We start from the raw sequence: 17,708 nt of genomic DNA on the forward strand, positions 1-17,708 counted from the left end.
ATTTGATCAGTATTCAGTTGGTATTTTTTCTCAGGAGTGGGAACCAAAACCAGGAGTGGGTGATAAATGCAGAATTGGTGACTTGTTTCTATTATACCTTTTCTCTGATTGTTCCTCACCTGGTTTTGGCTCCCACTCCTGAGAAAAAATACTGACCAAATACTGATAGTGGGACCATGGCCTTAGAGGAAAAATCAGGAGTGGAACAATCAGAGGAAAAGTATAATCACTTCTGTATTTATCACCCACTCCTGGTTTTGGCTTACAAATACTGAGGTAAAATACTGACCAAATACTGAACATGTGAACGTGGCCTTACACAGTACACAGCAGGGACACATTTATAAGATTATCTCAGCACAGGAACATTATTTTTAAACACATCCAATTGTGGAATTAATTATTATTCAAAGATCTATTGATTAAAATGTACTTTGTTTGTGACCTATAGCCATACAATACATATATGTCCATTTTATTATGTAATCAGCTGGGGTCACACAGGTTAAATTCCTGTGAATATACAATTATATTTATTAATGTAACAATGTTTCCTAATATCTATAGTATAAAAAATCTAAATATTGTACAATCCATGTCATATTTACATTTGCTTAGAAAAATCTACATTTCTAATTCAAAAGTGGTGAAAAACTAATGACACACGAAGGGAGAAACACTCATCGTGGGAGTAATATACTACAGCTGATTATTACCCGTTCCACCACTGGATGGCAGCAGGTCTGGCGGCGCACACTTTTCACACGACGTGGCTTCCCCTCTTGCCTCCGTTACGTACCCTCTCTGCCTGCGCGGCATCATACTTACTGAGCATGCGCAGTGGGCACGGCCTTTTCCCAGTTCTCCAGCGCCGGAACCAGCGCTGTGACTCTCCGGTCCTCGCCTTGACGGGACAAAATCCGGCAAAATGGTCAGTAAACCGGCCCGATACCCCCGGGAATCGGTGTGTGAGCGTCCCCTGCTGCCTGCACGGCGGATGGGAGGCTGAGAACCGGCAATTTAGGCGCGGATGGAGTTAGATTGTGATAGTGTCTGATCGGCTTCCAGCGTGGCCTAATGGCTGCTGCAATGCCAGGTCGGCTGCCTGCCCCCGCCTGCTGCTGCCGCCCTGGGCCGGGTGCTCGGTGACTGCTCGTGTGTGCTTATAGGAGCCGGGTATTATTATATGTGGCAGTTATGTGCGGAGCCGGCTGCGGTGCCGCAGGGGGGCACTGCTGTGTGTACGTGTGTAATATACGTATATGGCGTGTGTATTTAATATATTACACAGGGAGATGTTTTCTGTGTAGAATGTCTATTGCCTGGATTTAGTGTCTGCTTTGACTTCCTGTCTTACCCTTATTATATAATTGGGCCATGCCACAATGTGGACCGATCGGCCACAGTATCTGTGATCGCCCGGGATCCCGCCGATCGGCCACAGTATCTGTGATCGCCCGGGATCCCGCCGATCGGCCGCAGTATCTGTGATCGCCCGGGATCCCGCCGATCGGCCACAGTATCTGTGATCGCCCGGGATCCCGCCGATCGGCCACAGTATCTGTGATCGCCCGGGATCCCGCCGATCGGCCGCAGTATCTGTGATCGCCCGGGATCCCGCCGATCGGCCGCAGTATCTGTGATCGCCCGGGATCCCGCCGATCGGCCGCAGTATCTGTGATCGCCCGGGATCCCGCCGATCGGCCGCAGTATCTGTGATCGCCCGGGATCCCGCCGATCGGCCGCAGTATCTGTGATCGCTCGGGATCACAGGCATCTTATCTATTAGATGACAACAGACCTCCTTCCTGCGATTGTTAGTCATACGTTATCATTGTGGGACCCCTCCTTTTTTCTCTTTTGGAGTAGTTACCTGGCCTGTGATCCGGGGCGGGGGGTACTCATTTCTACTTGTCCATTCTCCATTTTGCAGGATGGTATGTGGAGGCTGAGACATGTGCTGCCTGCGCTTTACTACGCTGGGCCGGGGCTTTCATACTCAGTGCTCATCTCTTTAGTATATATTTAGTGTTTCCTGGCTAAGTGTCCGATGGATGCTCTGAATGAGCCAAGAGAGTCTGGACCAGTTGTTGTTTGTCAGTAGACTGTTCCATGTGATTGTTTACTACTTGTACAACCCCTTCTTAAAGTGCTACTCATGCGAGGTTTCGAAGTGCAACGCTGGAGTGGTGCCACTGATCTAAGTTCCCCATCCCTAGTATTATAGTTACCAGCCGCCATCTTCATCTGTTCGCGACACCTCTCCGGTCGGTCTCCAGCAGCTTGTGACTTGCAGATCGCTCCAGTGTTTGCTGGGTGATCCAGAAGTAAAAACTCAATGTAAGAGACAGAGCCAGAACGAGGCTCATAGACTTACACTGAGAGCTTGTGACCGTTACCTCTAACTAACGATCAAGATGGCTGGAGCGGTGCCAGGAAGAGTTTGGGAAGTTTAATACTAGGGTTAGGGAACTTAGATTAGTAGCACCACTCTAGCGCTGCAATCAAACCGCTGTAATGGAGCTTTATTTACTCTTAAAAATAACATTCGAGTCTTGCACTGGTGCCGGTCCAGCGATGTTGGATTCAAGTGTCCCATGTGAAGCGCAACATTGGTTGCAGATGTGACAGCCAGTGGCCACTTATTGGCTGCAGTGCTTACCCCTCCCCCACATGTCTGAGGCAGTTGGGAGCACTGCAGCCTACTGTCAGCTGTTGATTGTCTGCAGCGCTCATTTAGCATAACCATGTTGTACAAACACCAGGTGTGTGTATCTTTAAAATGTGCACTAATGTTAGCAAAGTAGTGGACAACTCTGTTCAATGAGGTATACCAGACTATTTACCCCATGTGACATGTGGGTGATACCAGGATTGGGCATGGAGATTCCAACTTCCCTTCACTGAAATGATCTGTTTAGTGAGTTGGGAGGCCCCCTTAATTCTTGTATAGGGGGCAGGGACGTAATGGTGACTGCACTTTGTGGATCTGCCGCTCGGATTCTTAGTATAAGATGAATTATCTGACTGTTACTTATCCATGATATTTCTAGGGGTTCGTGAAAGTTGTGAAGAACAAGGCTTACTTCAAGCGCTACCAGGTCAAGTTCCGCAGAAGGAGAGGTGAGTCTCTGGCCTGTGCTTTTCTCTTAAAAGGTTTCCTACATTAGAAGTTGCTAACAAATTCTTTATTCCTTTTGCAGAGGGCAAGACTGATTACTATGCCCGTAAGAGACTGGTCGTCCAGGACAAGAACAAGTACAATACCCCTAAATACAGGATGATTGTGCGTGTCACTAACAGAGACATCATCTGCCAGGTACGTAGTAGTAGTTTGCTCCTGGATACATCCTTATGGCTTGGAAATGTAAGATGTGTACCAGTTGTGGCACGTCTTGCTGCGTTGTTGCTGGGCTGCAGGATTTTTCTTCAAGACGGATCCTGAGTGACTCAGCAACCTAATAATACACAGAGAACTTTGTAAACCCAAATGTAGAGCTAAACTTTAGCTTTTCTCTTTGCTGCATATCTGTTCTTTCGTTCAATATTGCAGGAAGCGCAAGTGTTCATATGTCCTCACCTGCTTCTGGGTGTGTTAGAGCCAAGCTTTCCATGTAGGCTAGGCATACATACCCTGATCTGACATCCAATGTATAGGTTGATGTTTAAATGACTAATCCAACTGCAAGTATTTATCACCTCTGGACAGTTAGAGGTTGTCCGCTACTTTTAAATTGATGACCTATCCTAGGTCATCAATGTCTGATCGGTTGTGGTCCAGCACCCTGCACACCCGCCAATCAACTGTTATGGGTGGGACCGGCTGCAAATAAGTAATTTCCAGAGCTGCCCCATCTTCTGATGGTGGCTGCCGAATGGTACTATACACCCTGCTCCTCTTGATTTGAATAGGAGGTGGCTGAGCAGTACCCTGCCTTGGCCACTACCAGAACATGGAGCAGCTCGGCAAGTGAGTACTGCCAGCGGCGGCAGCCACCACCGTTAACAGCTGATCGGCGGGCGTGTCGGACCCCGGCCGATCAGGTATTGATGACCTCATCAATGTAAAAGTAGTGGACAACCTCACTCTTTAATGAATGATAGATGAGTGGTGGGTCACCCTCCAGGCCCACCGCTGATCTCAAGAATGGCAAGACTCTGTATTGTATTTTTGCTTAGCCACAGCTTCTGGCTGAAATACTTCTTTAAAGGGAATCTGTCACCCCCTGGGTGATATCAGACCTCTACTATGGGCATACAGGGTATAGAAAAGTAAATCTATACATACCTGTATGGCCCATAGTAGAGGTCTGATTGCAGAGAAAAGCTCTTTAATCCTTTTTTCCACAGGCTTGGTGTCCGTGGGATGCCAAGCAATCCCCGCCTATCTGCTTATTATTCCCCTAAATCCCCCACTTCTCTGCTTAATTATCATATTCCCCCCCCCCCCTTCCCCTGCATGTCACAGGGCCCTGTGATGTGCACTGTGCTCCCTGACTGCTGGGCATGCGCAAAGCACCGCTCACATAGAGCTCACATAGAGCGCGCTTTGCTCCCTCCCGGACAGCCTCTGTGCTCTGCGCCGCAGGTTTCTATTGCGCAGGTGCTGGAAAGTGGCGGTGACTCCCCAGTGCCTGCGCAATAGAAACCTGCTGCGCAGAGCAAAGGCAGACAGGGCTGGGATGAAGGAATGCGCGCTCTGAGTGGTGCTTTGCGCATGTCAGGGAGCACAGTGCACATCACAGAGCCTTGTGACGTGCAGCGGAGGGGGCGAATATGGTAGTTAAGCACAGAGGCGGGGATTTAGGGGAATAATAAGCAGATAGGCGGGGGTTGCTTGGCGTCCGGGGGACGCCAAGCCTGTGGAAAAAGAATTGATTAAAGCTCTTTTCTCTGCAATCAGACCTCTGTTATGGGCCATACAGGTTTGTATAGATTTACTTTTCTATACCCTGTATGGCCGTAGTAGAGGTCTGATATCGCTCAGGGGGTGACAGATTCCCTTTAATGCCCCGTTTACATTTTATGAAAGTATTTAGAGCACGTGACATGCCCAAAGGGTTACATTAGCCAAACAAAGGCCAAAAGAATACTACTTGTTGACCATCATCATCATGACGATCATCAGTATGATGGAAAAAAAAAAGTACCTCCTTTTACACCATAGCATATTTTTTTGGCTGAAGTCACAACCTCAGTGAGTCTTTTTTACTACTCTGTGGTAAAGCCAGTGGAAATCTAAAAAACAAACAAACCTGTGATCACTGAAGTTTCGGTTGACCACTTGTCACATTTTTTAGAACTCTCAACTGTTCCGGTGACTTGTTTCACACGGCCGACATTCATGGTCTGTGCACATACAGCAGTGTCTGAACTGGCCACTGGTCTCCTGACCCTCTGCGGCATATTTGAGATTGCATTTGAGTCCAGAGACCCGTGGTCTCTGTTCGGATGGTGAATGCTGGATGTGTGAAACCAGTCTTGGGCTCCGATCACACATCCGTTTTTTTATGGATAGAACCCTTTGTAGACTGTAAGTTTGTGTATTTTCACAGATTCTGTGACTGCCGAAAAAACAAGTTTATGGGACCATGAAAATCACAGCTGGTATCCACATGTTTTTGCTTTTTTTATACATTGTTCTGGGTAGGAGAGGCTTTGCAATTTTTTATTTACTGACACACTGAGAATTTGATCCAAAACACTTATGATTAATCCTCTGAATAAAGCCTTCCATTGCTACTTGTCATATAGTATCAAGAGCTGTTCCCTTAGTAGATCTTTAATTGGAAGGTCTCTGCTTGGAATTGGGCAGATAGCGAGGGGCTCAGCTCTTAAACAACAAATTTCTAAGTACTGTTGGGAGCGGAGTGTCCAGTGTCTGCACCGTATACGGATCGTGTGTGTCAAGACCAGAAATAAAAGCCTAGTGTATGTCTCTGAAGCTGTGAGGTCTGGTTAGGAAACCCACAGCCGTTCCGTGCATTGTGTGTGAAATAAGCTTGCCTTAAAGGGTGATCTTCCATAAGGAATATCTCTTATGATATCCGTGTGCTGCAGCTGGGCATAGTGAGAGCAGTTGTCCCATATAGGCAGGGTACATTTAAACCATAGCCACAGGAACCTACATCGAGTTAATGACTCCAGATTTTGATTTTCGGCTTCATGTCTAAACAGCCCTCAAGAATCGGGTGGTAAGCTACTGCAGTTTGATTCCCGGGCATAAAACTGAGGCTTACAAGTTTACTCTGCCAATGGTACACTTGCTTGACCTATGAACTTAAAACTCCTTTTGTGAGCGAAGGCACACTTGTTTTCCACTTGAGCATGATTTTCCTCAATTGTATAGAAATGTATTTGTAGATCACGACTTCTTTTCTTCTCTTCTAGATTGCCTTTGCCAAGATCGAAGGTGATACAATTGTCTGTGCGGCATATGCACATGAGCTTCCCAAGTACGGTGTCAAGGTTGGGCTGTCAAACTATGCTGCAGCTTACTGCACAGGACTGCTGCTGGCCCGCAGGGTACGTCACACTACTGGTGGCCATACGACTATACATGTACAGTGGTCTTCTGCCCTTGTGGTAGTTCTAACTGAGCTCCTCAGCAGGAATTGGTAAGGTTGTGCCATTGCTCCTGCTACCATTGAGCAGCGTGACTCCAGAGGACAATATGATGGCCAAAAGCTGGTTCTCTATTTCTGTAAGGGGAGATTTAGCAGAGTTAGTGGGCAAGATTTACTGAGGGTCTCAGGAGGGACGCTTGACCCCCTGCTTCTCATCAGGAGCCTGACATTGGCACAGATTGTTGTTGAGAAACCTGTTTAACTAAAAATTTGTTGCTGGATTTTTTTTTTATTTTTTTTTCTTCAGTTTGACTAGCCATTGAGACTATGCCAACCCAATGTTATGGGAGTCATATATTGACTTCTAGAAGATATTGGGGGTCTCGTGGATGGGTTCCTCTATTCTAGTGGTAAATGTTCCAGCAGATGGACCCATAGCATCTAGAATTTTAAGCTTTTTCTTCAGGTACATAAGATGAGTACTTATGCCCTGTAGAATTGTGGTTTTGGTCTTGTGACCATTCTATATAGAATCTTGCATTGCGTTCACACTGCCACTGTCCTCCAGGAGTGTCCATCTTGTGAGAATAGAAACAGGTAATCTGTGCGGTACTAATGATGATTATCTTTATCGCAGCTTTTGAACAAGTTCGGCCTTGACAAAGTCTACGAAGGGCAAGTGGAAGTTACCGGCGATGAGTACAATGTGGAAAGCATTGATGGACAACCTGGCGCCTTCACCTGTTACCTGGATGCCGGTCTGACCAGAACCACCACCGGAAACAAATGCTTTGGCGCTCTGAAGGGAGCTGTTGATGGCGGCCTCTCCATTCCCCACAGGTAAGCCATGCAAGGCTCCTAATACAAATTGTGGGGCATCATTTGGCCATGTACGATGCCAAAATCAAGGTTGTAGGAGGCTGCCCCAAAAGGCTTGTTTGTTTCAGAACTTTTTGTGATCATACTGCAGTTATCCAGTATTATCGCTGTCTTGCATGTGAACAAAGGCTATGGTCTAGTGCCGATATGAAAATGTCGGCCCACTGTTCCAGACTTGCTTGTATGCAATATCAACATGAACATATAATACTACGGAGCATCCACACTAAAGCCACACACTGTAATTTTTCACTTTCCAGTAACCCTAGACATTGTTTTAAAATAGTTGACATGAATGTTGGCTAAACCCACTAATTCCTGTGCGATCAGCTGGCTGTCTAATGTGTATGTGGGGGTCTTATCAATCTGATTGACAGCAGTTTTTGATGGAGAAAGTTATGTGGAACATATTGAATATCAGTATGCCCCCATCCTTATGTTCTCAACATTGAGATTGTAGCAGTGTACTCCCTTCTCCCCATTGAGAACATATGTGCTTTTATATGGAGTGACCTGAAATGCCTGTCCATCAAATGAATATTTGGCTGCCTGCTATAAAGTGTAGGCTCACGATTAGTTCTGCATGTACAATCAATTGGGGTTGCAACATCTTGGTGGGCCCTGGCTCTGATCATAATGGGTCCTAATGATGCAGCGGGAAACAAATCCATTTGGAGAGGACTTAAAGCTGAATGCTTGCGGGTAGGCACTGTTCTACGAGTTTATTCACAGATGACCTTATTGTGAAAAGATGACCAGCACCTGTTTTGTGTAAATGGAAGGGAGCCCCTGGGTCCTTGATTGTGACCCACAGATGGAGAGACCAAAGCGTGTACTGGCCGTGGGTTCCATGACCTGAATTTTGACAACCTTATCTATGCCTAGTTCAGGAGACTTGTGGCTAATCCGTAAATCGCAGACCATGACGCATGGATATGTGATTGCGGCATTAGTCCCAACACTGGCTGAATTTTTTACTATTAAGTGACAGGTGAAGTCCAAAGACTTAAAGGGAACATGTCATCAGTTTTTTCATGTCTGAACGAAGACTAGCACCTTAATCTGCGCCTGTGCTGCATTCCGTAAAGGGGTATAGAACCTCCTGACTCGCCACCCTAAAACCTCTTGAAATTCTCCCGCGCTCTATGTAAATCCTGCCGGTCCAATAGGCGTCCCTTACTGGGGAGTCTATCCCTCCTCCCGGCTTCTGATTGACCCCTCCTGCATCATCCACATAGACGGGCGAAAACTTGCACCTACACACTTTGTTCTGCCTTACTGCGGGCAGATCCTAAAACGTATGGGTGCATTTACGGTTTAGGTTCTGCCTGCAGTAAGGTGCATGTGCACATATGGTTTTGGCTCTGACCTCAGTAGGGCAAAGCAAAGTGCGTAGTCTCTGTGCAGGCGTGAGATTTCACCTGGCTATGTGGATGACGCAGAAGGCATCATAGACCTTGATCGGATCAGGAGGAGGAATGGACTCCTCAATAAGGACGCCTATCAGATTGGCAAGATTTACATAGAGCGCAGGAGAGTTTCATAAGGTTTTTAGGGGATATGCAGGGGAATTCAATGGGTTATGTACCTCTTTATGGAATGCAGCACAGGCGCTAATTAAGGTGCTAATCTTAGTTCAGACATGAAAAAACTGGTGACCGGTTCCTGTTAACCTGATGGTTAAAATCTAGAATTGAGCAAGAAGTTTCGCAGGCTCTGGTTCGGCATCCAGGTTGGGACTTCACAGTAGCCGGAGCAGGGCCCTCAAATGCTGGCATCCTGGGCACCTCTGTCATTTACAAGACCTCCCTGTGACATAATGTTGCATTGGCCCTGTAAACACCAGAGATGCCCAGGATGCCTGCATTTAAGGGCTGGCAATAACATTTGCTGGGCCCTGTACTGACCTGGATGCCGGACTTCAGTTCTAGTAGAGAAGTACAAAAAAAGATGCACAGAACCTGAGTCATTATGGCTTACACTGGTTAGGTGTTTGCTGTTTGTCTCTATGGACAAGTCAGTTGCACTTAGCCAAATGGTTTGGAGAAAGGTAATGGTTGTTGTTGTGTATCTTATAGAAAACTCATATTTGACAGCTGCCATAATTTATTGTAGTGAATTATTAAATTTGGATTTGCAGAATACAAATCCCAATTTTCAGGAAACTGTATCCATATATAATAGGTGGCAGCTTGTCCATACGATAAGATTGTCACTATGGGCACATCCAGTTATTCCCTAGGTTACTTTCTTTAATATAATCAACCCTTAAAAAGTTATTCCTTCTCAGCATCACGTCCGATACCTGCCAGTCGTGCTCGTGTCCTGACAGATATCAGTAGACGTGACGTCGCCTGCCATGCCTTCCTCTAAGTGCTGAAGTGACTGGAGCTGGACTCTGATCCTGGTAGTTGTGAGACTGCTGCATACTGATCCTACAAGATACAATATTATTGAATTTATGCTGTAACATGATACCATATTTCCATTAAAAACTATTCATTTGTAAACCTAAAAGTTAAGCTGCTATAAAAGGAGTTTTCCCATGATCTTTGGAAGGAGTAATTGGTAAAGCTGTGTGCTCCTGCTTGATTGACCATTAGGATCAGTAATCTGCTGCAATATATTTATATTCATTAAATTCTCTTATAACTCACAGGCATTGGCTGGGCTATAATGAACACCTCACTTTTTGGTGGAAATTTGTCAGGCTGTGGGGAGTCTTCGCCCCATGGGTGCATTCAGACGTCTGCATAAATCGGTTCGCAATGCACGGACTGGCCGGTGGCTCTCCCAACCCGAGTGTGACTGCTTCATAGAAGTATATGCTGTCACGGTCAGGAGAGTTGTACGGACTGGACCACATTTGTTTTCCGACCTCTGTCCAATTTATAAAGATGTCTGACTGCACCCTAAAGCTCGCTCATGCATCCTTAATGCTTATATGAAATTTATTTTTGCAGAAAACAGCCGTTTGCCAGTTTTGGCTTTCTCACCAGGGAACTGGCACAAGTCCTATTTAATTTTCCTGCATAGTATCCTGACACAAGACATTGTAACTTTAGATTTCTATGTTGCTATAAATGATCAACTCAAATTTTTGTCTGCCATCGGATCAATTAAGTGATTTATAATTTATAAGCAGCGCCAGTATAGCATGTTTCCAATTTGTCCCAACTTCACGGTTTGTGCCACTCTTTCCATTTTAGCAGCTCCCTTTTTGGGTTTTGCAGAGTATTCACTCCACCCTGGAGATGGCTTTGCTTCTTGCAATAACTAAGCCAGTCTCTACTGATACATAGAAGGGGGCTGGGCAAGCTATTAAAATGAGCCAGTGGCCTTCAGGTACTACCCTGCTCAATTGTCAACATAGAAAGCAGTTTCCTGGGTCATGCCAACTGCGGGAGTGGAGCTGCCAGGGCAAAAAAGAGGGGCCCATGTATTATAAAAGAGGAACAGCCTAATTTATTTTTCCTTCATCTGCTTCACACCCAATGACACAATTTTGCATCATGATGCGAGCTCAGGTGCTGTGCCCGCTCCACACAGGCAATGGTGTTCTACAAAAACAGTGAAAACGTTTATACAAAAAAGTTTTTTTATTAATATTATCCGCCTTCCCACACCTTGCCCCTATTAAGAATGAAGACCTAAATAAATTAAAACTAGAGTATACTACTGCAATAAAATCCAATAATTCTGGATTTATTTTTTTGTCACTCTTTATCCCCCATTTCCAAAATACAATGTAAAGCTATCCAAACACTATATATCTCAAAGTGTTGCCATTAAAAACCTCCGCACCACACAAAATCCAGCCACATCAACGGAAACCTAAAGTTAATGGTCTCGAAGAATAGCAACAGAACAAAAATTGTATTGCTCAAATAAATGTATACCTTTGGTTTTGCTGTAATCGTACCAAACTGAAGAATCATGTGGTCGTGTCTCCAGCTCTGATTACTGTAGGACGGCGCAGATGTGATTTTATTTAATAGTTTATTAAATCCCTTTTGAAACCCGTCCTCTGTTTCCTCTTGAGGTGATAGCAGTGGAAATGAACAAATAGATGTTGCTGATCCTCACTAGGAGGCTGGATCCCCGGCTGACGGGCTTCAGATCCTACGCCATGTCGGGAGACGCACATGTGCCACTGTAAAAATGGAAATTAACTGGCATTAATATGTATTTTTATATTTTTTTTTAACCCCAGCACAAAACGATTCCCCGGCTTTGACTCAGAGAGCAAAGAGTTTAACGCTGAAGTCCACCGCAAACACATACTGGGCCAGAACGTGGCGGACTACATGCGTCTCTTGATGGAGGAAGATGAGGAGGCATTCAAAAAACAGTTCTCTCAGTACGTAAAGCATGGTGTCACAGCTGACCAGGTACGTGTGGTTTCCGCTAGTCAGACGTGCTGTCTAATGTATGGTGGGCTGAAGGTTATCAGACTTCATAATGGACACTGCTGTGATAGGCTGAGCAAGTCCTGGATAAAAGGTGGCTCAGTGGTTAGCACTAGTTGCTTTGCAGCTATGGGGTGTTGGGTTCAAACCCCACCAAGGACAACATCTGTGAGGGTTTTTCATGTTTTCCCCGTGTTTGTAGTGCGGGAGGAAACCCACACAAAAGACAAATTGATAGAGTTTAGATGGCCATCACTGTCCCCATTGGGGCTCACAATTTCTGCAATATGCTGTGCTATATAAACAAGCAAAATAAATTTGGGCCTCTGGTTGCGATACTACTGTAGTAATTATAGTTATTTGCTTTTACAGCAAGAAGTCCAAATTGCTTGTTACATAAGGTTTTCACACTTAAAGCTGGCTTGTGGACCCAGACTTGGACTATCGGTCAAATTAAATTGTTGTGAGAGAATTGCATGGTGAAGCTTTTGCTTTTAAGGCTATGAACACCTGGACATGATACAATCATCTTTCCATATATTAGTGGTTACTAGAGATGGGAGGAACAATTCACAGGGCTTAGGGGTCCACCGGCTTGGTTAGTGGTCTTTGGCTGCTGGACAATGATTCTAACGAATCTCTTACCTTTTGTGATCCAAAGGTCGGCTTTTGATTAGCTGGGCTGGCTTGACGTTATCATTGTAGCGTGGTACAGGTGTCTCTCCAGATCAGCTAATCAAGAGCCGCCCTGGGGATCATGAAAGGTAAGAGTCGCAGAGCTCCTGGCCATCAGCGAGAGACCACTGACCTGGCCAATGGACTGGAGTCCCGCAAATCGACCCATCTCTAGTGGACCCCAATTGTTGTTAATAGTACACTACTCTCTAGTCTGCGGCCTGTCATTCCTTCTATTCATTCCCAGACCCTCCTGTTATGCAGTTTGCAGTAGTATACCTGGTATGACGATTGCTTTCGCGGATCGACACCGCATCAGTACGGTTATTTCCTATAGCCTTTTTTTCTGTGCCCATCAGAATGCCTTCCCCTGTTCTCCTCTGCAGATTTAGGTATAACCCCTTCACTTTGCCTCCTGCTGTTTCTGAGAGAAGAGGGGGTGTAGAGATGACAGTTCGACAGACCCTTCAGGAAGAGGCAAAGGAGATCTTCTAGATTTGTAAAAGTGCCCTGCTAGATAAGTCACGTGTCAACTTTGAAGTTCAGTTTTAGGAACAAACAGACGTTCTACCTGAAATGTACCAGGGCTAAATGATGGCAGTGTGTGGCCTTATTAGAGATGTTGATGGAACCAAAGAAAGCATGCACAACTCGTACTTCTGCTTCAAAAATACCTGAAATTAGACCGAGCCTATAATAATCGGTGGCTCCCTACTGCTTCCATTTGCAACAGTTTCTAAAACCAAACAGAGAAACTGAGTTAAAAAATTGATATATGAACGAAGCCTTAAAGGGAACACAGTCATGTTAAAAAAAAAAAAAAAAAAAGGGGCTTAAGTCTTAAGATCTAATATTGTGAGAAACCCACTTATTTGAATGGTTCTCATGATTGGTGTTCGCTTTCCATGGTCATTTTTACAAAGCCCCATTCCTTTATTCTCAAACAAAATTCTTTTCTCTTAACAGATGGAGGAAATGTACAAAAAAGCTCACGCTGCTATCAGGGAGAACCCAATCCACGAAAAGAAACCAGAGAGAGAAGTCAAAAAGAAGAGGTATGTGTTGCCTTCAGGCTGATCCTATACATTGGCCATTTCATTAAACACATGTCTGGCAGTTTCTCCTATTCCTCACCTTGTGCCTAAACTCGAGGGCAAAACAGGTGACATGGGAAAGGCGAATGACACATATATCCTTAGTGTATACATACCTCACATAAGAGATGATATAAGATGACTTTTCGCATCCTCATGGGGCGTATTGGTGTTACAATACTGTTGCATGTGTCGGCATCATTAATGATGATTTATTAATATCATCCTCTTATTCCAGGTGGAATCGGGCCAAATTGTCTCTGGCACAAAAGAAAGACCGCATTGCTCAGAAAAAAGCGAGCTATCTCAGGGCTCAGGAGAAGATTGCCGACAGCTAAACTGGGGTTCTTGCAGTTTTCTACTCGAATCTCATGAAAATAAATCTATTCACTTCAAATTCAGTCTCTTGTGAGGGTTTTTCAGTTGGATGTGATGGGTGGACCCGTCTCCAAATATGTTGTGCGCCTGCTTTCACAGCAGACATTAGAATCTGCGTTATCAAGTAATAAAACTTTATTCAAAGGAGAATGTGAACTGTACATTATAACTTCTTATGTGAGGGGAAGGCTCAGTCAGACCTAATTTTAAACACCCAAATGAACCTTATTGGAGGCATTGGGTTCTGTCTGGTGGTTTATCATTCGAAGGAAAGATTAATTTCTTGTAGACGTTCTATTAAACGAAAGAAAAATCTGGTTCCTAAAACAATTTTTTTAAATACAATAATAATTCTCCCCACATCTAAGTAGTATGATAATTAAATGGGAGTAATGTTTTTCTATTGCTAAAGCAAAACTGAACACTAGTGGGAACCAAGCCACAGATGAGCGTTCCAAAACTATACTAAAATGACCGACCGGTGAAATAAGTGTCTGTCATTTCTTTATAACCAAGCTGGTAGCTTCATATGAGTGTATAAAAAAAAAAAAAAATCTGTTTCATACAGAAAAGTTTGTGTGTGGGGGGGTGTTTTTTTTTTTTTTATAAATAAATACATAAAGACCCGAGTGTCCTTAGGAGCAATTAACTCCTTAATATCCCTAGGCTATCACCCTTGGTTCAATGAGGGCTCTGGCACATGTCAGCTGTTTCTTACAGCAGACGTGCCCGCAACAGCCTTGGGTGGAATCGCGATCCACCCGCGGCTGTTGACCAGCTAAATGCAGCTGTCAATCTCTGACAGCTGCATTTAACAGCGCCGCACCGGAAGCTCAGCATTAGCCCCGCCCATTGAAGACCCCGTCGTGATCGCAGGTCACCGATGGGTCGGCATGACAACCTGGGGTCTGCAGCAGACCCCTGTGGTTGTCATGTCTCGTTTGCTATGAGCGACACCTAGTGGTCGGCGCTCATAGCGCTTGAGCCTTTCTACTGCATACAGGCGATCTGCTCATTGCCTGTATGCAGTAGAAGCAATCATAAAACTGCTGCTTCTAGTTTCCCATGAAGACTATTGAAGCATGCAGAAAGTGTAAAAAAAAAAAAAAAAAAAAAAAAAAAAGTTTTTAAGAATAGAAGTTTAAATCACCCCCCCTTTTGCCCCATTCAAAATAAAATGATGATAAAAAACCCACATACACATGTTTGGAATTGCCCTATCTATCAATATAAAAAGAATTAATCCGATCAGTAAATGGCGTAATGAGAAAACGTTTTTTGGGTCGTCGCAACATTGCAATAACGGGCGATCAAAACATCACATTTGCCCCAAAATGGTATCAGTAAAAACGTCAGCTCGTCGTGCAAAAAATAAGCCCTCACCCGGCCCCAGATCCTGAAAAATGGAGACGCCACAGGTCTCGGAAAATGGTGCCTTTTTTTTTTTTTTTTTTTTAAGCAAACTTTGGATTTTTTCTTTCCACCACTTAAATAAAGAACCTATACATGTTTGGTGTCTACAAACTCGTAATGACCTGGAGAATAATAATGGCTGGTCAGTTTCAACATTCAGTGAACGTGGTAAAAAAAAACAACCGTGGAGTTGCATTTTTTTTTGCAATTTCACCACACTTGGAATTTTTTTCCCGTTTTCCAGTACACGATATGATTAAACCAGTGATGGCGTTTAAAAGTACAACTCGTCCCGCAGAAAAGAAGCCTTCACATGGCCATATTGACCAAAAAATAAAAAGGCTATGGCTCTGGGAAGAAGGGGAGTAAAAAATGAAAACTGAAAAACCCAAGGTTGTTAAGGGGTTAAGAAGAAAATAAAACCTTGATAATGGTTGGCGAAGGTGCATCTTCACTCTTTAAATATGGTTTACCTAAGCAATGTGGTCGTGTGTGAGCGAATTTATAGACTTAAAGAAGCACTCCTATCAAAGTGATCCTCTTAATATACAGTGTTAGTCATATATATAGCACTGTGTACTTACAATTGCTCATTTTGCCTTTCTACCCAGTTAATTCATCTGTTGTCCGTTCAGTCTATAACATCACGTGATTAAAACCGGACTAGCTGAATCCTTCTAAGCAGGGCTGTGGAGTCGGTATAAAAAAATATAATAAATTGGGTACAGTAGTACAATGCAGGATGTGCTGTAAATGTTTTCATAGGGATTTGGAAAAGTTATGAAATGTCCTACAAATGTCTGTTCTGTTCCTGATCAAAGGATTTGGGCTTTTAGTTAAGATGAATCTGTGCTGCACTTTATGTACACGCTCAGTAGTGAAGCTGCTCCTACCAGTATTGTGGAGTCGGAAGCCAAGGAAATTGAGGAGTCTTGAGTTGGTGGCTTGCCTTACCGACTCCACAGCCCTGCTTCTAAGCTCTATGTAGAAATAGAAAGTCCATTTTCCCTGTATGACTCCCCAGTCACTTCAAAAGTCAAGGGTAGGGGGAACCAGCCAAGGTAAAGCAGACAGTTGTGAGCTATTATCAGGCTGGGAAGGTCCCTGGTTAGTAGGCCCTTCCCAGCCTTAAAAATTATCAACCTGCTGCTGCCTCAGAATTGGTGCATCACATTTGATGCGACAGTTCTGGCACTTTGCTCTGCTCTTCCTGGTTCAATGGTAGTTGGGGTTGATGACTGCTGTGAATTGTTAAAAATAACAGCTGGCATAAAACACTGTGGTTAGTAATGGAGAGGTGTCTATCAGACATCCCCTTTACTAACCCAATAAAAAAAAAAAAGCACAATTTTTATTTTTCTATTTGAAAAAAATACTCCCTGATTTGTTCTCTGCTCTGCTCTGCCAACCTCTATGGGAGCAGTGGTGTAATGCATGACCCTGCTCTATCTACTCCGATGGGAGCAGTGGTGTAATGTGTGACCCCCCCCCCCCTGCTCCCTTTACTTCTATGGGATTAGTAATGTAGTGGACAGAACGGGGTTATGCTTTACACCACTGCTCCCATAGAAGTGGATGGAGCGGGGTCACATTACATATTGTGTATCTAATCACATCTGTCTGATCCACTCTGCTGAGCTCAATATCTAAATCCAATCATGTGATAACTACACTTAGCCCTGTAGCTAATCCCAGCGTGTTACTCTGTGTATCTAATCGCGCACGTGATACACTCCTTGTATCTAACCCCAGCTTATGATACAGTGATCAGCAACAACTAACAATCGGTGCTGCTGGCAGTGCCCGGTGACGCTGTCTACTTGTCAGTATCTCTGGCAGTCACCAACAAAATGGCTCCGCACTGTGATCCTAAACTTCATGCTTCTTAACTTATTATAAACACCCGGAAGGGGAGGCGTGACATCACACATGTGAGCAGACCCCGCCCACATTTACTGCAGTCGTAATGTGAGCTGCTTGGACACTAGGTTTTCATGGCAAATTTCAGCAGCTGCTCCCCCTAGTGTTTTAAAAGTGGAAATGCCAAACCTTTTTAAATTATTTTTCATATTTTATTTCATTAAAATAAAATTAAAACTTTCCATTTTTTCAATTGTTGAAAAAACATTTTTATGGCACATTCCCTTTTAACCCATACATGAATTGCTGAAAAGTAAAAATAATTGAACTACCAGAATTGTCATTTTTCAGTTGCCGCTCTTCACCCAAGATGTGCAATAGAAAGCAATCAAAATGTTGTATGTACCCCAAAATGGTGTTGATAAAAATGACAG

The 17,708-nt window shown here is 44.2% G+C and overlaps 1 protein-coding gene across 1 annotated transcript; it reads left to right on the forward strand.

Annotated features, from left to right (window-relative positions):
• Positions 1 to 785: 785 nt before the first annotated feature.
• On the forward strand, positions 786 to 14,020 carry RPL5 (ribosomal protein L5). The gene is made up of 8 exons (XM_073643200.1): positions 786 to 931; positions 3,054 to 3,123; positions 3,204 to 3,319; positions 6,391 to 6,525; positions 7,204 to 7,406; positions 11,659 to 11,836; positions 13,496 to 13,584; positions 13,862 to 14,020. Exons 1-8 carry the CDS (start codon positions 929 to 931, stop codon positions 13,959 to 13,961), a joined length of 894 nt encoding a protein of 297 aa, XP_073499301.1. The 5' UTR covers positions 786 to 928; the 3' UTR covers positions 13,962 to 14,020.
• Positions 14,021 to 17,708: the final 3,688 nt, after the last annotated feature.

The sequence above is a fragment of the Phyllobates terribilis genome, unplaced genomic scaffold, assembly GCF_046119375.1.
Source record: "Phyllobates terribilis strain yellow unplaced genomic scaffold, ASM4611937v1 Scaffold_8__6_contigs__length_399053987, whole genome shotgun sequence".
In the NCBI taxonomy this organism is placed as follows: Eukaryota; Metazoa; Chordata; class Amphibia; order Anura; family Dendrobatidae; genus Phyllobates; species Phyllobates terribilis.

Coding starts and splice junctions, on each gene's coding strand:
- RPL5 (XM_073643200.1), top strand. Junction 7,407..11,658: donor GGCCTCTCCATTCCCCACAG/GTAAGCCATGCA, acceptor TTTTAACCCCAG/CACAAAACGATTCCCCGGCT. Junction 13,585..13,861: donor AGAGAAGTCAAAAAGAAGAG/GTATGTGTTGCC, acceptor CTCTTATTCCAG/GTGGAATCGGGCCAAATTGT.